The sequence below is a fragment of the Perca flavescens genome, chromosome 24 (genome assembly GCF_004354835.1).
Source record: "Perca flavescens isolate YP-PL-M2 chromosome 24, PFLA_1.0, whole genome shotgun sequence".
Classification (NCBI taxonomy): Eukaryota; Metazoa; Chordata; class Actinopteri; order Perciformes; family Percidae; genus Perca; species Perca flavescens.
The window spans coordinates 12,617,276-12,642,275 of NC_041354.1; the positions used below are offsets into that span (position 1 = coordinate 12,617,276).

Genomic DNA, 25,000 nt, shown 5'->3' on the forward strand with positions numbered 1-25,000 from the left:
AGTAAGGAGAAAAAAAAGGCCCCGAAGAATCCCTTTAGAGGAAAGTTTAGAAAAAGACCCAAATAGAGCCTATTTTTAACCTTTAGATATCACCATGAAAATTACTGAGTTCATTACTTACATCAAGACAAACAAAAAATATATTACAAGTTTTTTTTTTTTTTTGGCAACATGAGCAAACGGTGCATGATAATGTAGGCTCTAATTTGCATAATAGGCGTATGAATGGGCTATATTTGGGTCTTTTTCGAAAATTTGGGATTCTTCGGGGCTTTTTTTTTTTCCTTACTCAGGACATATTGAGGATACAAAATCAAGTTGAGTTAGCTTCTGTTGCCATTTGTCCTACCTTTTTTCATACAATGACTGGGCTAAGAGGCCTTCATGAGTCTGGTCTCAGTAAGTACTGTAACAACCAGCCTTGAGTTAAGAATTGGGTCCTGGTCGGGTCCCGTGTTGTTGCTGTGAGTCTCGAGTCTGTGGGTTAATGTGTCTCATACCCATTTCTCATTTGGTCTCATTTGGAACAACATTTTTGACCCTTGAAGACCCCTACCTGAAGGTAGAGCTGAAACTACCACAACGATATTCTATTCTAACGCTAAACGTCAATGTAATGGTTTGGTTTGGTGAAATTGTCTTTAAGTTGATTTTCATATTGCACTGAAATGACCTGGATACCAATGGAGGGGTGGGAAAGAACTTTAAAAAACCTGAGGTATGCTTTTAAGATTTGTCGACACTAATTCAAAGTATATGGGTATGTGGTTGTTACGGTTCTCAAACTCCTGACCCCAGTATGAACCCTATCTTCCCTAAAAGTAACCCCACTAAAGGCCAAAATAAACACAGATAATTTGCATGTGCGTGTCTGTTTCCTGTACAGGCTCTTTACATACACACCTGTGAAAAGCTACCTGACTCTTATTATGCAAAGCATGCAAAGTATTTGCTGTTCATTCCTCAAACATCCTTTTTTTTTCGAATCTAGTCTAACTCTTTATGCGTTTAAGTTCCCACTAAGCTTTAACGTTTCTCTCCTTAAGCAAAAAAGAAGTGTGTGTCAGCGGTGAGATGTGTGTGCTAATGGATCTAAACACTGCTGATGTTACGTTGAATAGTTTAAGGGCCCTAAGGTCCCCTTAGACCAATATTGGGAGAGAAAAAGTGAGGGAGGGAATGTGACTTCTGAAATCGCTTTGACAAGGACATCCGCGCCTCGAGCGACGTCCTCTTTCGCCTCATCGAACACACACAAACGTGTACACACACACACACACACACACACACACACACACACACACAGACATACTGCGAGATCCACACCTCAGCAGAATCGTGAGGTGACTGTTGCGCTCTGAACAGCTGACTTGGTAGAGGACGTTTGTGTGAGTGTTTGAGAGAGTTGTGCTGAATCCAGTTTTAAATGAGTTTGAAAAAGTGAACTAGGAATTATGGGAGTCTTCATTTTTTCTTTTTACATTACAAGTTTTGAAAGGGTTTAGGGTTATTTAAGCATTAGTCTCGCATTGCCAAACATTACTCCACAGTGCTGTGAAGAAACACATACATTCCAGGATAGGAGAGAAAAAAGAAAAGAAAAAAACATTCTGAGTAGTTTGCATTTCTTTTCAAACCAAGCAAAATCAGCGACAATGGCTCTGCAAAATAATCTCCGAAAGGAACTTGTTTTGGTGGAACAAAAGAAAAACGCCCCATAAAATATTAAATGAAGTTAACAGTAGGACTGTGCTCGATTGAAGAAATTCTTAGTTAACTAACACTCATTCAATTGTATCGACTAATCGATTAGTTGATTTAATCGACAGATCTGTAAATCTGAGTTTCTCCGCAAAGAGTCATGCAAAAGCATAGCGGTGGGAATTACCAGAGGCCTCACGATACGATATCACCACGATACTTATGTCACGATACAATATTATTGCGTTTTTAAAGATATTGCAATATTCTGCAATATATTGCAATTTTTTACCTTTTTTCCAACTTCAAATTTCTCCCAATTTCAAATGATGTCCCCAAAAGAAAACTTTGTCAACATCTGTTTTATCTAAAAAGATACATTTCTCTGTTTGTTCATCTCACTTCAATTTTATTGCTGCAAAATGGGACTGTCAAGCAGACAAACTGACGAACACATATATAATAAAAGATCAATACTTGCGTCTGTATATTGATACAGTATTGCCATGGAAAATATTGCGATACTATGCTGTTTAGATTTTTTCCCACAGCCCTACAAAAGCACCACTTTAATTCTTGTGTTTACCAGAGATGTGCTCGTACGTTTCTTGGAAATAAGTCATTCAGCATGAAAAAAGCATCAAACATGATTAATCAACTAAAGAAATCTAAGTTGACTAAGACCAAAATGACCGGAGCAATCCCTCCAACCGGTCCCAAAACGTCCCAGTTAGAGAGTAAAAACATATTCTTTGTAAATCTTTACAATCATTCACTGAAGTAACCAAGCGGGCCTGCCTTTTTGCACGATCCAAATGTCCTTCAAAACTCGTAAATTTCAGCGTGTCGCTTGCTAGCTCAAAGTCGGTTGTTTCCCCAAACGAAGGGATTTTAAGAACGGCAACACACAGAGAGTGGGAGCGGGAAGACATCCGGCCCCGGCAACTATCCTGGAAATGTACTTCCGTTGATCCAGACTATACAGGCATATACCCCCTTCAGTTCAAATTCAAACACTGGAGTTAGATGTTGACACTACGACTGCATCACTCCAAACACTTAGAATGAAAAGATGATGTGCTCTGTCATTAACAATGGCGCACACACCATTGCCATTGTTATATTAGACATTGTTGAGTTGGAGAGCTCTGTGTTGCTTCCCTCCAAACTCCAAATTCATATTCGACAAACTCCCAAGCCTCACATCGCTTACACGTATGGGAAAGTCCCCCTCCGGCTCCGCTTACCTCAAAGTCGTTGGCCTTGTTGTAGTGCATGTTGAGCGCCCTGAAGAGCTCAGCATCGCGGCCCACCACCAGCTCCTCTGAGGCGGTCACGCCCTCGTTGATGGACTGCCGGGCGAACTTTTCCATCTGGATGTAGTAGAACTCCCTGAAGTTGCTGAACCACTTGATCAGCTGGGAGGTGATGCAGCGATTGAACTGTAGACGGAAGCAAGAGAATGAGATTCAAATAAATGATGTTTGATAAGAAATTCAATTTTCATATCCCAGAATTAATTTAACGGTTAAATTAGCATGCGTACACAACTGTAGCTTTTCTGGAAGTATTGAAACAAACTTATCTAAAACAAAAAAATATATGTATATATCTTAAAAGCGTTAGTTTCATGGTGGGATGGAGTAGATTTAGTGCTTTAGTTTATTTATAATAGCACAGCCTGATGTTTGCTTTGGCTCTGATTTGCATGGTGATTATCAAATTTGACTTGAACTGGGCCTCCATTGGAGTGCTTCCATCGGATTATGGCACAACATCTGCGTATGAATTTACATACAGAGCGTATATTTCATTTCATTTCAGATTTAGCTCTTCTTACATGGTCATACTGCATTTATATACCCACACAGTTAAAAACTCTAAAATATTTCAATGTTCCCATCTCATTAGCTGCTGAAACACTGTCTGCACCTTGAGGGTCCTCGCTGGAAGAAAAAAAGAGAAGTATATCGTCCCCTGGATACCTTCTAGTCAAACAAGAATGACCCAAATATTATCTTGTTGTTATGCCACTGTGGGCCGAACCAACATTAAACAACTCTCATCAAACACTGCTCCTGCCCTGCAGGCCTTAATAGTACACTGCAAACATGTCTGCCAAAAATAGAAGCTTTAAACAGTTGTTTTAGCTTACTGAGCTTTTTTTAAATGTATTTATTTAAAAGTAATGTTTAATATTTTTGAATAATGGAATATTTGAGCTCCACTTGTACTTGTTTAATTATATTCCAGCAATGAGTGATGTGAAAGTTGCTGGATCACACCACTGGTACAAAAATAACAGTACTTAATGCAAGAACATTTGACTTCCATGTAATTTGCTGTTGACAGATTAGAATTGTAATACACATACAGTACTACACTAATAACATGTTATGGTTGAATGTGATCATCTTGTGAGGTCTGTATTGATGAGATATAGAGAAGGACTGAAGGAGGGAATGGCAGACGCAACAGAAGGAGCAGTGTTTGATGGAATCTGACCGTTGTTGGATGTATGTAAATATTATTAGCAAAAAAAATCTTGGCCATTTGCATTTTCATCTCTTCCTCAAGAAATAAAAGAAAACATGGAGAGAGAGAGAGAGAAAACTGCCCAGTGAAAGTGCATGTGTGTGTGTGTGTGTGTGTGTGTGTGTGTGTTTCAGTGAAGAGGAAAAACGGCTTTGATACGGAGATTAAGCTCGGTATTGTTACAAGACATTGTCTTACAGGAACAAGGGATGAGCGAGAGAGAGAGAAAGATGATTGGCGGTTGCATGGAAAAAGGAATACACAGAGAGAGAGAGAGAGAGAGAGAGAGAGAGAGAGAGAGAGAGAGATGAGCAGAGGATGACGGTGAGGGAAAGAGATCTTTTTTCAGGAGCGGTCAGAGGGGGTGACATAATGGAGCATAATTGGGAGGCTTGGTGTGTTTGTGTGTGTGTGTGTGTTTTACAAAGCATAGTGACAGGAGGGGAAAGTGTGTGTGTATGTGTGCGGGGGGAGAGGGGTATTTTGACCCACAAAAGAGTTGCACGAAATGAACGTGATAACTCAGCAATTAACAAAAACACAAGACAATGCCATCGGGGTCTAATCTAAAATCACAAACCGTCATGACAACCTCTGACACGCAAACAGAAGAGCACACAAATACAGAACCTCCCCCCACATACCCTCAAAATACTAAATACTCTACTAATTCTAACATTAGCCCTGTTACAAATGAAAAACTAATGACACAGCTAAATACATAAGGGTGTATGGATTTTCAAATATGCTTTACCAAAGAAGTGCAGTGCACCCACAGCTACAATTTTATAGAAATAATTCTATACATTTTTAAAAGTTACCTATATTAAACAAGCTAAGTCTAGTAGGAAATATTATAAACAAATAGGTATAGGAATATAATATATAATATATATATATATATATATATATATATATATATATATATATATATAAATACATACACACACACACACACACACACACACACACACACACAGACATATAAAAAGAATATCAAACCAACATCTTGCAGTGGCCTTTTCTGTCTTCTTTGCCCCCAGATTCCCCACTGCTAAGCAAAGCAAACAATAATGTTTCACATGTTAAGGTTTGCATATCTATCACCTAGGAATCTAGTCCATTGATGTATTATGAGAACTGCAAGATGCAGCATATGCACCAAAAAAATGTCTTTTCTCTTCCAGGTCATTTTTAGCTGCGATCAGCAGCTCTGTAGGCCACTCTGTCGGTCGGTTGGTCGGTCGGTTAGTCGGTCGGCCAGTTGACAAAAATGTCCCCACCCTTTTGACAGCTACGGTTTTTGCCATCGAGGTAGTTTAGTTGTTTGTGAGTTTATTTGTTTGCGTGAATGCATAAACGCGTAGATGCATGCATGTAGTTGGTCGCCACTTTTGCAAATCCACGCTTGTTTGATTGAATATACAGACTCTAAGTATTTGCTGGTTTTCTTTGTCTTCCATGTTAGTAAAACACATCTTTGGGGTTTTAGACTGCTTTTCAGACAAAAAAAGGACAGTTGAAGATGTCATCTTGGGCCTCTGATGGACATTTTTCACTACTTTCTGACATTTTAGAAACCAAACTGCTAACCACTTCATTAGTTTGCAGCCCCATGTCAGGATATTAAAATCGCTTTTATTACATCTTTATGGTTTAAGAATTTCCACGTCCTGTCAACAGTTTTACATATGTTTTTTACTTTTATTTTTGATGGCGGTCTATGTGGAAAAAGCTTCTTTTTTCTTTTGCAGTACCACAGTTGGCCACAGGGACAAACTGGCTGCAAGGCTGACTTTGCCTCACTGTAGTCTGGGCAGATAAACTACAGCAGTCATCAGTACTTTACAAACTATCTCGGACGGCTTTTCGGTCTGTGTGTCAAAGTTCTACTCTGTGTATCTGATTGCAACAGGAATCCAAAAACTAATACAATTTGACTTTGCGAAATGAGGAATAAAATCTGAACAGCTGGTGATGAAAAAAACTAAATTCCTCTTTAGAGTATAACGACAACTACATAGAACTCCTTTTTCCATCTCTAGTTCATGACAAATTCCCTCTTTACCCCCATGCAAATGGTAGAACAGACCACAGCTGTCTGTAAAAGCTGCAAAATAACCCTTTTTTGAGTGCCTAAAATCTGTAGTTGTCAAGTGTGTGAGTATCTTAACGTGATCCTTAGATTTCAGGAATGAACGTAGACCCAAACACACATGCACACACCAAGCCATCCCACCACCTGGTCCAACACCCACCCACTGTCCCGTCCAGCTCATCACAAAAACAAGAGAGGCGAGAGACAAAAGACAAGTGAATGAGGGTACACGAAATGCTGAGCTCGAGGAATGCCATTTTCTGTTTACAACGAAAAGGGGGAAAGTGAGAGTGTGTCAGAAAGTGTCACCCCCTCTCTCCTTCCCTTGATGGGGGATGGGGGGGTTGGGGGGTGTTGTCAGCCCCCCCAGGCCATGTTGGAAGGGCAAACGCACACATCCTTTAAGAATCAGCCGACTTCAACCAGATTCGTCGTAGCTCGGCAAATTTGATAGAGGACAGTGTGAATGTGCACGGTCGACATAAATATACAAGTTGTAACACTGAAGGTTTCCTGAGGATCCTGGAAGAATAGCTGCTGTAGGAACTTTTTCAAATGATGCTTTGGAGCATTTCTGCTTTACTAGACAGTATACACTGCAGGGTCATTGTATATGTGGGAAGTTTATGAGGCAATCTCTCCCTAAATCGTAGTAGTTCAGTAGTTTTTGGTTTTGTGTTTTGTTACCAGAAGACGTCCTGCTTCATTTTTGTATGTAGCAAATAGAAAATCACTAAGTACAGTTATAAATGGCCATGCTTTTACATTTTATATTTATTTTTGCGAGGCTCCATTATTTGTCATTTAACACAGACTCTGCCAGATTATTTTTTTCCCCAGAAAGAAAGAAAAGCGCACTACATTATTGCAAGGCCTTAGGCACCTTCGACCCTCTTTGCTCACAAAACATTAGCTGCTCTGTTACAATCTCTATTTTTTTTTTTCAATACTGAGCAATTCAAATGTAATGACATAAAGTAATTAGAACTGAAGCTACATATCTCAGCCTTCACATGAGCCTATACGTTGCCTTCACGGTCTTCACCATTTATAAAAGACATTGTAAAATTTGGGGCACCTTTTAAATGCTTCGTCATCTACTGGAGGAACACTTATACGTGGTAATTACTGAGATTCAGTTCTAACCGTATCAGCACCTGTTACACTTCATGTCCTGATGTTGCCAAATTGGCTGTGTAGCTCTAATCGACAAGACGGGTAAGAGGCGGGTCGGACGCTAATTGATTCCTGCTGAGACGGCGGCATCGAGATGTCATGTCAGCCTCTCAAGGCAAGAGTCTCCAGGGCACTTGCTGATAAATGTGTCACAGCATCGCGTTCAGTGTGTGTATGTGTGTGTGTGTGTGTGTGTGTGTGTGTGTGTGTGTGTGTGTGTGTGTGTGTGTGTGTGTGCGCGTGTGTGTGTGTTAGATTGCGTGTATTTAAAAAGCTGGCAGGGAACTTGCGAGTGAGAGTGTGTGAGTCGGAAGGAGCTCCCTGAAGCCAGCGAGCCAGCGTCTAATTAATCCTAACTCCTCCAGTCTTAATGAGGTCTTAATTACTCTCACTGACTCTCTCAAGACGAGACGATAGAGACCTAAGCGTCTCATGCTACCATATATGATTGTCTGGTCAGAAGGCAAGAGCTTTCACTATGCAATTAAGATCCTGTGTGTGTGTGTGTGTGTGTGTGTGTGTGTGTGTGTGGGCTTGCTCATCTGTGCCTAAAACAGTTGTCAGCTCAACCCACTTCCCACACCGGGCGAGGCGGCCATTGTGTGTAAGAGGCTCATCTTTAAGAACCAGTTTCCCATAGACAAAGTCCATTCAAGTCCAATTAGGGGAAGCCATTCAGGGCCCTAATTCCCTTACAGTGAATCTGCCTGATCCTCCTAACACATGCTACTTATTGTTCCCCGGGAAGAAGGGGTGAGGGGGGGGGGGGGGGGTAGTAGGAGTAAGAGAGAGGGTGAGAAAGAAAAAGAGAAAGAGACATTGACCCGGATTTTGAAAATATGGTAATGATGAAGGTAATGAATACAATGGGACAATGAAACAGGACACACATACAAAGACAGACAGCAACAGGGTGCACTCTCGCACTCAGTCCTCCGCACACACACACACACACACACACACACTACCAAAGCCTCAAAAAGAACAGCCTCGCTTATCACAAATAGGATTATCCATGATTCATTTTTTTTATTAAAGCGAAATAATGTCCGCACAGTTCCTCCCACAGATAAATATGATGGATTAACTTGGATTACGACTAAATTAAAACTAAATTTGAATATCAACCATTATTTGCATAAAATTGGAATAATTAGAAACCATAATTTAAGACTGTACTGTACATACAGTATTTGTCTCATTGTTAACAAATCCCACTAAAAGAACAAAACCACCGATGAATTGATCCTGCCAGTATGTTAAGGCTTCTTCCTCTTTGCCATAGAGCTCTATTATTGACAACTATTAAAAACACATCGATGAGCCCCACTGTTGCTCAGGGTGACATGTTCCTTTATTGTGATGAACACACACACACACAGACACTGTAGTTTATTTTGAGTCAATCCCACATACACCGTCCTGCGGCCGTAAGCACCAAATGTGTATTTTTCTGCATGTGAAAATAGTCCCCCCAAAAATGCACTTTTCCTTGTGTAACGTTTGCTAAAAAGAAAACGTCAGTGTCCAACTGTTTTAGGAGATTAGTTAGACTTTGCATAAACTGCACATTTGTGACCCGTTTTGTAAGAGTAAGAGTGTTGGTTTTGTATTTTTTATGAGAGTTGTCTTAGAGACCATAAGGAAAATAACATAGAATATTGAATAAATGTCATCCTTTTAAAGTTATAATCTTAATCAAATGAATTCTATTTGTCTGCATTTTTTTTTTTTAGCAATAAACATTTTTTTTACATTAAGTAATTATAATTACCTCTCTATTTACAGTAAAGTCTGCCATTCCCATGCCAGATTCAAACTGCCTTCTTACGCACGGAGGATTTAAAGCAGTGGTGTAGTCTAATGCATTGTAGTCAGTCCCTCCAGAAAAACACGATTATGTGATCGCATAATTCAATGCATAATCAGCCAAAGTTCGCATATTTATGCGGGGGCCGCATTTTTTCAAATACGCCGCACTTTCGCCGCATAAATTGCTGATTTTCGCGCAAAATATGCGGGACTTTTGTTGCAATAAAGTCACATATATCTTAGCAGAAAGTTGAAAAATTTTGCGTTTACTTCACATAAAAGCAGCCATTTTCCCGTTGTCATAGGAACGTTATGAAGTGACGCGACGTGAACATCATCGAAAAGCAGGGTGTTGGGGAAATCCCTTTTTTTTCTCTTTTTCATCAAAGGGGGGCAGTCTGGGTGACCTCCCCCAGGGAAGTTTTGAGCATCAACGACTTAATTTCCTGTATTCTGATACACTTGTATGCACCAATTTACTGTGGAAATACCTTTATGTGAAGATGAAAAACCCAGATGACAATTCAAAATATATCAAAAATATAATGTAAAGTATGTTGTTACATGTCATTGGGCATTTTTAAGTGGGTCTACTGTGTATACCTGCGTATCACGTAGACTACACCACTGGTTTACAGGAAATGATGCATGCATGTAATTCAGCCTTCCTGTTTTTAAAGGTTATTAAGGGTTATTCACCGTCTCCTCTATATTTATATAGGTGGGCAAACGCATTTTTGTCTCAGTGCATACCATCGTCTTAGTCCGGCAGCTTGCTTAGCTTAGCGTAGTGAATGGAATACTTTGTTGCCGGTTAGCATGTCGTGAGTAGAAGTGCGCCAACAACAATTGTGGTATTCCTTTAAATTTGTCTAATTGATATCATACTCACTGTCAAAGCACAGACAATGAATTCCAATAGAAACCTTTTCTCATTCCGATAAATCCCACTGTTTGTGGCTGTGACTTCAGTTACAGATCGAGCCGGTAATACTGTCCATCTGCTGGGCCAAGTTTCAGGCCAAAGCAGTGCAAATATCTCCTAATCTCAATCCATGTTTGTTGAGATGAGGGGGATTAATTGTATATCATTTGGTAGATAAGCCCACCAATTGGAGAAGAGATTAATTTTTAAAGCTATAATATCAAAATCTCCAAAAGATGCATTAACTCATTAAGTCCTCATTCATCATTTTTCCAAACGTAAACCCCAAAGCCAGTTTATTTGGCTTTGGGGTTTAAATATGAAGCATATTTACTCAGATAATTTGAAGTATGCCTTAGACGTGATAAGTAAGCTGATTATGGAAAATGATCAATGTCAGCACATATCAGTATTGTAAATCACTGTTAATCTTGATATTCAGATTCAGATTGCATTGAAAATAGTGCCAGATTATACGTGCAACCACTTCATTCATTTATTTAGCACAGTTAATGCCAAATGGGATTTTATTTGAGGGATTAAAAAGTTTTAAAGTATGTTGGTTTGTCAGATTTTTGAAAATTGGTTGACACAATCCAACATTTTCCGCTTGTATTGTCTCAATAACGATAAAAAAGACGTATTACTGGGCGCTACGATACCTTTTTCTATCACTCCCAGTGGATGACAAATGAGACTCTCACTCACATGCTGGGAGCAGGTAGGCTTAGCAACCTTGTGTTTGCCTAGCAACCTGGTGTCCCAGCGACCCTTGTTGCCATGGTAGCCAATGAGGATTTGGCACTGCCATGAGGAAGTGGTCACCACAGATATGAGCCAAAGGGCAGCTGGTGTGTGTGTGTGTGTGTGTGTGTGTGTGTGTGTGTGTGTGTGTGTGTGTGTGTGTGTGTGTATGTGTGTGTATGTGTGCGTGTGTGTGTGTGTGTGGCGCTGCTCATTTGAATACAGCGTCCTGAATCTGTGTAGGAGCCGTATGCTCCTTTGCAAAACATGTAGCAGCCTGTAAACACATAACAATCAGCGTCTTTGTTTTAAAAGCTGTTGTTCTGTTGTCATCCCTTTCATTTGTTGGTCAACCCCTCCCCTTGCTCCCTCTGTCATTTTCACAACCCCCCCCCCAACACGCAAACACACACACACACACACAAACACACACTTTCCATCATCTTCTAACTAATTTACCTTCTCTTGCCATTCACTCTGTTTATTTATTCATCTGATTTTATTACTACTATTTTTCTTCCTTTCTACCTGTCATCGGTCAAATGAAAGCTTACCCTTATAATAATATTTGTCATGTTTCGCTGTATAAATAAATGTTCAACTTTTGCTAATTTTATGTTGCTGGGAGTGAGAGTGAAAGCAGTCTCTGTGTCTTAATTTGGGTGAAAGGAAGATAGAGGTTGAGGTCGGTGTGTGTGTGTGTGTGTGTGTGTGTGTGTGTGTGTGAGAGAGGGAAAGTGGGCCCCTCCTCCCCCATCCAACCCTATGCCGATTAAGGCCAGAAACTCTAATTATGCTACAAAGATGTGACAGTCTGGAGCACCCATCTGCGCTATAGGGTCATACACACACACACACACACACACACACACACACACACACACACACACACACACACTAACGGAAGAACACACACAACTGAATAATATCAGACAACAAAATGCCCTAAAGTCACAAACATGTGAGTGTGAGAATAGGTGACATTGAAAGTTGGTGAGAAATAAGATCAGAAAACAATCATGAACAATTAATTACAAAAAATCTATAAACTAAATGCTTCACACTAGGACGCATACCTGTTTACAACAGCTCATCTGCCCCATCTGTCACAGATTTTTGAGATCTAATTCTAAAGATGCCATTGAATTGCCATCATTTGATGTCCACGCTGGGCTTGACAGTGACTGCAGTGCTTCTCATATTGCTTGTTAGTTCAAGTTTGGATACAAGCAACCATTCCCTGTTCTCTCGGCAATCTCCTGCAAACCAAATCTTGTATCTAGTTTTGATTATCCAACAGCAACTCAAGCAAAATCTTATCACCCAGATCTGTCTCCTAATGTGCTCTGGCGGGATTAAATGATACGCGTGTCCAGTCAACAATGTCGTTTTTTCACCCTAAAACATTCTTTAGCTGCTTGTCAGTTCATTGTGAGTGAGTGATGTGATTGTGATTTTTTTTTTTTGCTAAAAAACATCTCTGTCTCCTACAATAGAGAGAGTTAAATTGTTTTACAGTAAAGTCAGATGCAAAAAGACACAGAAGAGAGACTTGAAAAAATTATTTTAGAATTAGAATTAGGAGAGAACAGTGATAATAAGTTCATAAAAAAAAAACAACCCAAGAACAAATAGCAAAGAAACACGAGAAAGACAAAAAACACAGGGTAAGGTCTTACCTTGACGTCTGAGAAGAATATTTTGAGCATGTTGGAGGAAGGGTAGCGGGTGTAGAAGAACATCAGCTTGGCCTTCTTCAGGTGGTTGGGAGACAAGCCCTCCTGAATCTGAATATGAACACGTTAAGGAGCCAGCAAACAGTTGTTTTCACCAAAACCTTTTTGAGGAACATGGCATAGTCTTAGCAGGACCTCAAGTCAGTGCACAGTGTTATCACTTTCATTTGTATCAACAGTCATCTTACAAAAGAATTACACCCTTCTGTTGTTAGCAGGAATCGGACAACATCCTTTTGAGTTTGAGACAGAACTTCTCGTCGCATAGGTTCGCCGCAAAATGCAAGCAGAACCAAATAGGAGAAGCCTACTTATAAAGTCCAATACAACACAGGATGTTTTCTTTTGCGGGAATATGGCGTCAAGTGATTTAACAACAGCACGACGAGTGGCAGCGTGGGAACATTACTGTAACCACGGAGTGATTAGTGCCAGACAGGGAGGGATATTTGTCTTTCACAGCGAGGACTGACCATTCCAGTAAGGGTGTATAGGGTGACAACGCTTACACTTTTAAACACAACCACAGAAAACGTAGAGATACAATAAGAGAAGCCAAATGATCTGGTAGCCGTGCCATTTTACACCCAAAGCAAAAGGCTTTGGATCAAATCCCATATTCACTCCTGCATCTCGCCCCGGTGTCTATCCCACTGTCTCAACAAGGAAAAAAATAATTGTGGAGGCCCTGGTTGCAGGGGCGCAAAGTGTGTGTGTGTGTGTGTGTGTTTGTGTGTGTGTGTGTGTGTGTGTGTGTGTGTGTGTGTGTGTGTGAAAACAGCTGTGGCCCACCACGCTGCCATTTCCCCACCACATTAACAGCCCTATAATCTATCAGAGAAGATGAGGCAATCAATGGAACCCCCTGCAAGGTCAATTAGCACACAGACAAACACACTCATACACACACACACACACACACACACACACACACAACAAACAGAACCCCCAGGGGCCCTATATGGCTGGAGAGAAGAGCAGGGAAAAAGGGAGTAGCATCAGCAAACGGGAAAAAAGGGAGAGAACAGAAGTGAATAAAGCGTAACGAGAAAAAAAAAGACAGAGCAGCTTCAAGACAGGATGCATTCAATTTGAAATTAGAGTTTGGCATTTTTTTCACTGTAATTGTTTCGTATTAAAGGTCCCATGACATGGTGCTCTTTGGATGCTTTTATATAGACCTTAGTGGTCTCCTAATACTGTATCTGAAGTCTCTTTTATATAGACCTTAGTGGTCCCCTAATACTGTATCTGAAGTCTCTTTTATATAGACCTTAGTGGTCCCCTAATACTGTATCTGAAGTCTCTTTTATATAGACCTTAGTGGTCTCCTAATACTGTATCTGAAGTCTCTTTTATATAGACCTTAGTGGTCTCCTAATACTGTATCTGAAGTCTCTTTCCCGAAATTCAGCCTTGGTGCAGAATTACAGCCACTAGAGCCAGTCCCACAATGAGCTTTCCTTAGTATGTGCCATTTCTGTGTCTGTAACTATTGAGGAGGAGAGAGGCCACTTTGCTCGTTTGAAAGCCATGATGTCTCTCTCTCATCGGTGGGCCAAATTCCCTGGGCGGGCAAAGCAGAGAAAGGGGAGGTAACCTTGCTCCTTATGACCTCATAAGGAGAAGATTCCAGATCGGCCCATCTGAGCTTTCATTTTCTCAAAGGCAGAGCAGGATACCCAGGGCTCGGTTTACACCTATCACCATTTCTAGCCACTGGGGGACCATAGGCAGGCTGGGGGAACTCATATTAATGTTAAAAAAAACTCATGAAGTGAAATGTTCATGCCATGGGACCTTTAAGTTCAAATTGATTATCTACAAGGAATTCAAGAAAGTGCAACTGTGCCTATTAGCTGGTGGTACTCGGGTGGGGTCTGCCAGTATGCAGCTGTGACATTAGTTTGTTAACTGTTTTTTTTTCACATACATGTCCTGACAAAAAGTAAACTCTGAAAGAAATTAAAAAGCAATCAACTCATGTGATTACGACGCAAAGAAGCAACCTGACTCCCGAATTACCATGATACCACAACAGAACACTTTGGCTCAATAACTGAAGCGAGAGGTGAGCCGTATCGCCATCCATCATTCATTTAGCAGCAGGTACGTCAGGTCACCGGACAACAACACCGTCACCTTCGTTAACATTCATCCCAACCTGTCACTATCTGTGTGTTCAGGGCAGAGAAAAACACTGTGTTCACTTGTTTTCCGCGGATGTGCGCACACACAAACTAAAGCACACAAACGCGAACAAATGCACACCAAAACACACAAACATGACTCAGAGTAAACAGTTTGAAGCAATATCATAATGACAAAAAGCTTATGACTTGCGCGTGTTTGTGTGTAATAGTAGCTAAAGTGAGTCGGTGAATAAACAATGCAATTTTCTCCTGTGTGTGTGTGTGTGTGTGTGTGTGTGTGTGTGTGTGTGTGTGTGTGTCTTATTTTCACCCTGATGCACATCTGTGAATGTGTCTGTGAGTGTGTGTTTTGTGTAGGGCTCACTATATCAGCTGTAACGTGACCTTGCTGCCAGGTGTGTGTGTGTGTGTGTGTGTGTGTGTGTGTGTGTTTGTGTGTGAATGGGGGTGGAGCAGGAGGGGGGGATAAATTCATAAATGAATGGGGGACATCTGCTCAGCTCTGTTCAAAGGATTAAAGATAAACAGACCTGAGAGAGAGAACGTGTGTGACTGTTTGTGTGGGCGTGTGCGAGTGCCTCTCAGGTACACTACCATCGATGCAACAGACCTCAGCCTAACCGCCAGGTCCTCTTGAAGCCTTTAATCCACCCCCGATGCCGTCACTATTTCCTCCCTACCACGTGAATCAAACAAGAATTTAGACTAGAGTGAGAACGAAGAGAAGCTCAAACTAATTGCGTATACAATTTCTGCCTTTTTCAAAGGATCACTTTCAAATTGAGGGAGCACAAAGTAGCAGGACAGAAAACAACAAGGTTTATGTGAAATGTGCGAAAATCCCAATAAAGTTTGACACGTTCTTAAGAGCTTAAGCTACACTTAATGCCATTCTTGATGCCAAAAATGCTTTGGAGTGTTTGGATTGTACTATGTAATATTAGTCTGTTGTTTATTATTATTGGCTGTTGTGTCTGAATGAGTTTTTGCACAATGAATTTGGCAGTAAAATAATAATCGATAATTGTACGACCTAAATCATTCCAATAAGCGTCCGTATGATTCAAAATATCATTTGCTGATCTACGTTACACTGATCACACAAATGCAGTTACAATAAGGTAACAATCGAGGGTGCAAAGCGATCATCTTTTCAATTAATGAAGTCATCATTTAGTCCATAAAATGTCTGAAAATAGTGAAATAAAAGCCTGTCACAATCTTCCAGAACCCAATTTGATCACTTTAAACTATTAGTTTTCTCAGGCCAACAGTCAAAATGCTAAAAATATTCTATTTACAGTGTAAGAAATTAGAGGAAAGCTGAAAATTCTCACATCGGAGAAGCTTTTTGTTTGATGAATAACTTAAATAACTCAATTTTCTCATTTCAGGCCTAGCTAGTTATATAATAATATGAATACATAAATCAACTGAATTCATAGTGGAAAAATACATTTCTTAATGCATAACTCCTGCTGAAGGATTGCTATTAAAATGTGTTTTACTTACAAAATATAAAAGGGAGGGTAGAAGGGTGGTCAATATCTTTGAAATACTAATGTCCAATTTCAAAGACTTTTTCGTCTTCTAAATGAATAGAAAAGCATTTTGGAATGAAACGGCTTCGTAGGATCAAGAGACATGTCAAAAATGATTTTTTTTTTTTTTTTAATAATTGAATTAAAGCAACATCTCAATTGGCTTTGAAGACGATACTGTGATCACGTCCTCATCACAGCTGCAAGGAGTTCCTATTTGTCAGGTTCAAAGTCTTGTTTTTATTTTTTTACTTTGTTCTTCAAGCTGTGTGCACGTGTGCGTGCACGTGTGCCTGTTTGTGTGCAAGTGTGAGCCAAAAAGCGTGTGTGCGTAGTAGCCGGGAGAAGCCCTCTTAATATGAAAGGTTAGGCACGCAAAGATAAACAGCTACCTGTAAACACCTGTCTACATGCACACACCATGAAAGGGAGTGTGCATGTGTGTGTGTGTGTGTGTGTGTGTGTGTGTGCGCACTGTAAAAGGTAGCAAAAGACACACAGCTGCCGAGCCCAGCAACTGAGTGTAGGCCAAAAAAATGAAAGCGAGTAGGAGAGATCGACATTGACAGGGAGGGAGACACCTAGCTAAAAACTGAACAGGAAACCAATGTGGACTTTTTACATATTACACTTGTTCCTTATGTGTGCCCACACACACACAAACACACACACAAACACACACACACACACACACACACACACACACACACACACACACACAAACCCCAAAACACACACATTTAGAAAGCTTCCATCAATAAGGCCCAGCATTCACCTGTTCCTCTCCCATGCTCTTTGAAATATGATTAGCTTTGAGCTCCTATGAACAAGGTCTTACCCCACACCCACACACACACAAAACACGGTGAAATATGATTTGCTTTGAGCGTTTATGTACAAAGTCTTTGTGATGAAAGAGAACCTAACAGCACAAGAGTGTCTGAGAAAGTGTGTGTGTGCGTGTGTTTTTTGTGTGTGTCGAAGAGGGAGCTCACTAGCCTTTCTCATCACCCTTAAACACCACAACCTGCTGCAAAGACTTAAAAGAGCAGTGTGCGACCTGTTTAATCTTCCCCCTCTTGCAAGACCCACCGCAGCCCGTTTCATCTTCCCCACTCAGCGAGGAAACAAGAGGGTTGGACCAGGAATCATTTAATGCAGATTAATTGACATTAAAGACTTTCTTTGGCTACTGCCTGCTGCCGCCGACTCCTCTGAGATGTCTCCGTGTGTTTGACCGCGTTAAAAATGTGACTTGTTAGAGCAGCGAAAATAAAATCATTGTCGATTTAAACTATTTCCAAATGCACAAACCCCAAAAAAAAGTTAAAGGATGTTCTTTATGCTAGCAATAAATATATTCCAATTCCAAACTACATGCCTTTCTTTAACTGATGTGATATATATGTATATGTGATGTAGCGTTGGAATTTAATTAGTTAGGTCAAATAAGTCAAATGATCCAACATGAGGACGTATAAAACATTTTTAAAAAAGTGTGGTATCAAGAGTGGTATCATCACAACGAATGTAAAAATGTATCATGATATACTGTATATTTTAGGTTATATCGTTCAGCTCTAATAGCATGTATTGTCTACTCATCTTAAGTACACTTTTCTTGCAGTTAGTATTAATTAAGGTAAGTTTAACAAATCTTTATTCTAATCTTAACTCAAACTCAAATTGCACCCCAAAACCTAACCCAAGACTAAAAACGTGATATGGCGAAGACTACCATCATTTTGATGGTTTAAAGCACTTGCAAATGCAAGAAAACATACTCACTCACACACACACACACACACACACACACACACACACACACAGGTACACTAATAAGGATACGGTGCTGCCTGAGTAGGGCGATATGTCGGCCATGTCTTGCAGGTCTCCACACTCAGACTTTATGAGGGACAGGGACAGACCCTCTGGCCCGTGTTGGCCCGGTGAGCTCTGCCTGTGGTGGTGGTGGTGGTGGTGGTGGTGACTGAGATGGCCTCCTCCGAGGGATGCCATTTTGGTTCTGAGGCTGACAGTTTCCCGGGTCATGTCCATAGAATCGGGGGAGGACCGATGAAGGTCCTTGGGCCCCGGAGGGTAGCCAGCGCCACCCCCGTGTGAAAGTGGGCTCTGGAAGGGGTAACCCATAAGGGGAAGAGGGAACGGGTGGCGAAAGGATGGAGGGCTAAACCCGAGCGAGGCCGTGAGGGGAGAGGGGTGGAGCGAGGGATGGTGAGGAGGAGGAGGAGGAAGAGAGGGGTTAGCGCTCTCTCCTCCGCCCCCTCCGCCGCTCTTGCGCACCACCAGTGGCAGCGCCTCAGTCTGGTCGTTGGACGTCGGCAAACCGCTCAGCCGGCCATTCAACCCGCCGAATGAGTCCAGCGGGCTCGGGACGATCACGTCGGCGAAGCAGTGCAGCCTCTGGTTGGAGGAGTGGTAGCTCGGGGTCGGACTGCCGTCGCCGTTCATACCGAGGGCCAGCGCGCCACCGCCGAAGCGGGTGTCCGGGGTGAGCGAGGGGAGGGGCCCAAAAGGTGGAGGACAGGAAGAGGACGAGTTGGAAGAAGAGGAGGGCGCAGCCGGTGTGCCGCCGTGGCAGCCAAGATGGTGGCCGACGGCCGGCTTGGGCGAGGAGAAGCCCTTGACGACGGTGTCGACGACCTGCGACACGGCGCAGTTCAGCTCCTGCTTCAGCGTCTCGGCCAGCTGCCTTCCTCCTCCTGCCGCTCCTCCTCTCCTCTTCATCACCCTATCTACGTTCCTCTCCTCATCCTCCTCCATCTCTCCGTCTATCAGGGCCTGTTCTCGGAGGAGGGCCCGGGCCCGGTCCAGAAACAGGCCCGGGTCCAGTTCAGACAGGTCCTCGTTGCTACGCCGCCCTCTGTCTCTGTACCTGTCCTCCAGGCCATCGGAGCGGATGCTGTCCTCGGACAAGTTACCGTCCTCCTCTCTTTCTCCGCCGCGGTCGGCCTCTCTGCTCTCGCCGTGCTCTTCCTCTTCCTCCGTCTCGGAGTCGTAGATCTGGTAGAACTTCTCCTGGAGTTGACGCAGCTGTTTCTGAGAAAGGGCGATAGAGAAGATGAAGATGTCTCCTGAACCTAAAGGTCACCTCTTACCATACATATGCTACAGGAGAAATTAAAATAGTAAAGTACGCCTTAGATTATACATAACCCATAATTTTGGTAGATGGACCAGTTTTTTAAGACGTGTGTTGCATCATTTTTGTTTTGCTCTTCTTTCTAGAAACACATTTAAGGAATAGGATAGCGTGCATTCCTTGAATCTGTGCCACTTTGAAAAGCTGGCCTTCTTTTAGATCCGGAAACCCTGGGCTCTTATTGTTTTTATAGTACCGTTTGTTGCTAAATAGAGAAAATGAAAATGGTAGGTGGTATTTGTGATGCATTTTAGCCGCAAATGTCCACCCAAAGCGCCTGCGCCGAATGGCTTCATCCTACCAACCTGCATGTCCTCCAGTTGCAGTTTCAGCTGCCGCCTCTCTTCCTGTCTCTGCTCCTGCCTGGAACACACCAGCTGCGTGAAGCTGTGCTGCTGCTGCGGCAGGCGCTGCTTTCTTTTATTCTCCCTGTAAACCTCGCCGACCGCGCCGCCCCGCGAGCCCGGAGAGCTCAGGAGGGAAGAAGGGCCGTCGCTCCGGCTGTGGTCGTGGCCGCTGGCGCCGCGGCCGCTGCCGTCTCCTCGCCGGTCGTTGCTGCCGCCGCTGCTGCTGTTGTTGCTGCAGGTCTCGTTTTCGCGGTTGCTTTCTTGGCCGTGGTCGCCGCTGGGCCGGACCAGCGGCGAGTGGCTCATGCCGCGGATGATGTTCTCCACGCGGGCGCGCTTGGCGCGGAGGTGCTCGTCCGACAGCCTGTCCAAGTCGAAGGCGGAGAGGGAGAGGGGCTGGGAGGGAGCGTGGGAGTTGAGGCTTGAAGGAGGCACCGGTCGCCCGAAGGAGGAGGAAGAAGGTGGAGGGGGAAGAGGAGGCCCGGGAGAGAGGCAGTCAGACGGGCTGTCGCCGGAGGAGTTGCTGCAGGCGTCCTCGGCGTGGACCTCCGAGCCTCCACTGGACAGAGCTCCACTCCCCTGTAATGGAGGACAGCAGGACTGAGTTAACCAATAAAAGCCATGATTTAATGGATCATTGATTGTGGATAAAAACACTTTTCAGTGGCTTGTTTGTTGGGTTAATTGGAAAGATAAAATGCAGGTTGATTTAATGAAATGGTGACTAAAAACATTAGATTGGTTGTCAGAACTAAAATCAGTTAATTGGTTAATTGACATTTCCCCACCTCCTGTATGTGTGTGTTTGTGTATACCTGGAAGCCAGAGTCACTCCCTCCATTCTTCCCCATGTTATTCTTCAGCAGCTGAGAGATGATGGTAGCACCAGGGAAAGGCATCATGGCGTCTTCGTACGAGTTGGCCCTCTTCAGCAATTTCCTCAAAACATTCGACTTCTCCCCGTCACCGCTGGCGCCGCCGTGGCCGTGACCGACCAGCGAGCATTCTCCGTCCTGATCGGAGCCGCGTGATTGGTTCATGCTTTCAAGCAGGGTCTCCCTGGCGCGGCTGAATAACGCACTAGCCACAGTCCTTTTCACCCCGATGTCGACACGTCTGCGCTTGGTCTGTCTGGTTAGGAGGGTGCCGCTGTCATGATCAGGCATCACGCAGGGGAGCTAAGCGGACATGACCAGGGGGGTCCTCACAGACGCGCCGGATGAGAAGAGTCACCTGGTCAACGACAAACAAATCAACACTAATTGCTAGGATTTCAAACTTTTATATTACCTGGAAAGTGGCATTTAGATCGTATTAAAGTTTACATTCCCGAAATAAGAACTTTATCATTTAGCAAGATTGTGCATTAAGTGATCAAATTTCAGTCAGAGAGAAGCGCAATCATTGAAATTTGTAGCAATATTTAACGACTCTTACTTTTGAAACTGTAAGCTGTTCCGCACAGAATGGCATGTTTAGAATATATAGTTTGAATTGTAAAATATACTAGCGAAAACTTCAAAACTGTTTGCCTAAAATCAGTTGACTTGGTCTTCGGCGTTTTGTGGTTTTTAATAACAATGTCAGTTTTTTTTTTTTTTTTTTCATGGAATAAATTCTCCACAGTTTAAAAAAAACATTAGATGGCTATTAATGTGCCTGTTTTCTTTCCAAAAAGAAATCTCATCTTTTACCTTTTGAACTATCAGAGTCGACATTAATTAACACACACTAAAAATCACCGCCTGTAAACTATCACTAGAATTTCTCAACAACAACACACCTGACAGAAACAAATGGGGGCGGCCACTTTTATCGATCGCCAGAATTCGCAAAATTAGTCATAGTGCATTTCAAGACCAAAAGCCAAGGGAACCACTGTAAGAGAGAGAGAGAGAGAGAGAGAGAGAGAAAAAAAAACACTCTCTAAAATAGTTCAAGGAGATATTCCCACAGAGAAGTAACACCTGCTTGTAATAACCAAAAATCATTTCCCATTTCCTCCTCGTCCCCTGAGGGGTAACCTTGATTTCTGCATCTTGTGAGGAGCTGTGAAAGAATGGAAAGGCTCTCTCGTACTGTCAGAGGGATTTCACTCCACACTCAAGAATTAAAAAAAAGAAGTAGTTTTGTTGTTTTACCTCTTCACATAATTTGAAAGATATAGGTACTAACATTTCTAAGAGCAGCGCATTGGGATTTTATTGAACTTTAGGTAGTTTATTTAGACGTGCAAAGTTACATTCTCATAAATGCTGCCACTTGGGGTTTTAACAAATTCTCTGTCCATTCAAAGGTAGGGTTTCTTTTCCTGTCATGAGTGAATATATCTTATCTATTACACAGCCAGTGTAGAGAGGTACACCCATAGTGGTGGGGAAAGCACTGCAAGTGAAAGGTTAAGTTTCTCCGGTCGATGCTTTGGAAACCCCTTAAACTATCCGAGGTGTGGGAAACGTTACAGAGCTTGCCTCATCCCTATCCAAAAACTACCAAATAGAACTGGATTCATTTGAGATACATGAGATACTTGCGAAAAATCTCCAGAAAGTGCAGGATCCTAATTTAGGGATCATATCAAATGGACTAAAACGAAAAGAATTCAAAAAGATCTCAAATAAAAACTGTCACCAACAATAAGCCTCGGCCATTTTAAAACAGGTGAATGGTGGAGGTAAATATCTGCTTGCATTTGTGCCTTCACACACTCATGCGTACAGGCAGCGTTTTCCGTGTTACATGTTTTGCATCTGTTTTGCAAGTGATGTCAGGGTCAGCACTAGGAAAATGGTTCACAAATTCAAGCTGCTTCCTACAACAGTTTGGCAGAGCTGTGAGTTGAGCAGTGTTCATGCCACTGTTAAAATGCGTAAAAACTTTTGTTTTAAACTGCAGCACGATTTTAGAGAGACAGAAAATGTGAACGTGCTCAAACACACATGGAGCATGAAGCATAGGGGGACACGAATGAGAATGCTTTTTGCGAAAGCCCACAACGGCCCGACGCTGGGGTGTTCCTGCAGGGCCGCTGCCAAATGAAATGGTTTCCGAGCAGGGGAGAAGGGTTAGTTTGAATGGGACTCCCAGTTTCAGGGTTGTAGACGAGAGGTGTTCAGGGAAAAACCACTCAGCCCCTCAGCACAGTGCCCGGCGCTGACCCAGATACACACACACACACACACACACACACACACCCACGTACAGTGCATGCATACACACACTATCTGTTTGCCTGATTGGTTCCTAAGCATTACTCTGGGCAGAGGGTACGCGCACACACACACACACACACACACACACAGACAGAGGGGAGGTTGAGAGAGTGAGAGACAAATAATTTAGATTAGGGGGTCCAAAGACCTGGAAAACTTGTTTGTTTTTTTTCTTCTAATGTGTGTCTGAGGTCAAATTGAGGGTGCATCAGTGCAAAAACAGCGAATGTTTCCTGTCCGCATTAGGAAAACACAAAATGCCTCCATCGCCTTTTCTGGACACATACTGAATTACCACACAAAAATCAAAGTTGGACTCAGAAATACTCATAAAAGACCAGGCAGCAATACAAGATGCTTAAATAGACATGTTCAACAAAATGTTTAAAGGTGAGCACTGAAAGGAGATGTGAGAGTGTGTGTGTGTGTGTGTGTGTGTGTGTGTGTGTGTGTGTGTGTGTGTGTGTGTGTGTGTGTGTGTGTGTGTGTGTGTGTGTGGTTTCTGTCTAAATTTGAAGAGCAGGAATAACTTTCTCTGCAATTGAGAACTGAAATGGGAAGTAACTGACGAATAACTGTAAATGCTTATTTCCATTTACTGGTGGCTCATGGCTAAATGAATTCATTTGTTGAAAGAATGATGTGGAGTCACTTTAACCATCTTGTTGCTTGAAGACTTCCTCGAGGTCTTTCAGCCTTTTATAAATACTTAATTTTTTTGTTAATGTTAAAATGACTTCAAAATGACTTTTGGAAATCTAACTTTTGGAAATCTAACTTTTTGTAATAGGCGATGGTCATAATTTGCGCACCTTTTACTTCCTTCTGCAACTCTAAGAGGAACCAAAGGACGTAGTCCGCTAAGCTTGCGTGTGAAGTGGATCATTACTTCTTGTTGCGGCTGACTGTGTGTGTGTGCGCGCGCTCTGAGCGGAGAGCACCGCTGCCTAGAGTCTGACCGAAAACACAAGCTGATCCTTTTACGCGCGGCAAATATGGAGAGATGTTTGCCATAGTCCAAACAAAAATTAGTACGCGATGATGATGACACGACAGACACCTCTGCTGCAACAGGAGAAGTCGGCTGACACACGCATCCAAACAGGCAGTTTATTCTTTCGTTATTCAGCCTATAAAGTTGTACTAAAGAAGCGAAGAGCTGTGTCATGAGAACTAGGTAACCCCACTTGTTTCTCTGCTCTTGTTTTAGCGACATTTAAGTATTAGCTCTCTGGAAACAATGCCGAACGCTGCGTTAAAGATGAATCAAATCAAAGTTGACTTAAATTGTTGAAAGACGTTGAAAGATTTAAAGGCAGGGACATTTTGTCTCACGTCGACTGTCACGAGTTCCTCGTTTGCTTTGATTTAAGAAAAAAAAAAAAAGAATAGAAGGAGTGGGATTTTTAAAACTTAATTTCGGTATTGAGTCACTTGTCAATCCGCAGCTCACACACAAACCACGGAATCAGAAAGCGAAGACAGGTGCGCAAATCCAAGCGAGTTGAACTCTGCGATACCCCCACAGACTGGCAATCAAAGTGGAGGCACGGCAACGAACAGTGGACATAACCTCGTTCTCATTTTAAAACAAACTTCACAAATTGGGGAGTTCACGCATGGCTCGTTGGTCCAGCCGGCAACGACCACATGCAGTCTAGAGACCGGTGCGCGTAAAGTCAATATGAGCAGAAACAAGTTTCGGAAAATAGTCCCCCCAAAAAAATAAATAACCAAACCGTCTGGATCCGAGGCTGGACCGTCTTCATGATGGTGCTGTTATGGACAAATTACACACACTCATACACACATGCACTACAGTATATAAGCCCACGAGTGACAATAAACATGGGAACA

The 25,000-nt window shown here is 42.4% G+C and overlaps 1 protein-coding gene across 1 annotated transcript in view; it reads right to left on the reverse strand.

The window, feature by feature from the left end:
• The window catches only part of LOC114551103 (prospero homeobox protein 1), a 37,403-nt gene that overhangs the window by 12,291 nt on the left and 112 nt on the right, over window positions 1-25,000 (reverse strand). Inside the window, exons 2-6 of the mRNA XM_028572189.1 lie at window positions 20,747-21,164; window positions 19,890-20,510; window positions 18,270-19,481; window positions 12,671-12,778; window positions 2,949-3,143 (exon numbers count right to left, since the gene is read on the reverse strand). Coding sequence (XP_028427990.1) covers window positions 2,949-3,143; window positions 12,671-12,778; window positions 18,270-19,481; window positions 19,890-20,510; window positions 20,747-21,097 — 2,487 coding nt within the window. The 5' untranslated portion in view covers window positions 21,098-21,164. The remainder of the gene's footprint in view (window positions 1-2,948; window positions 3,144-12,670; window positions 12,779-18,269; window positions 19,482-19,889; window positions 20,511-20,746; window positions 21,165-25,000) is intronic.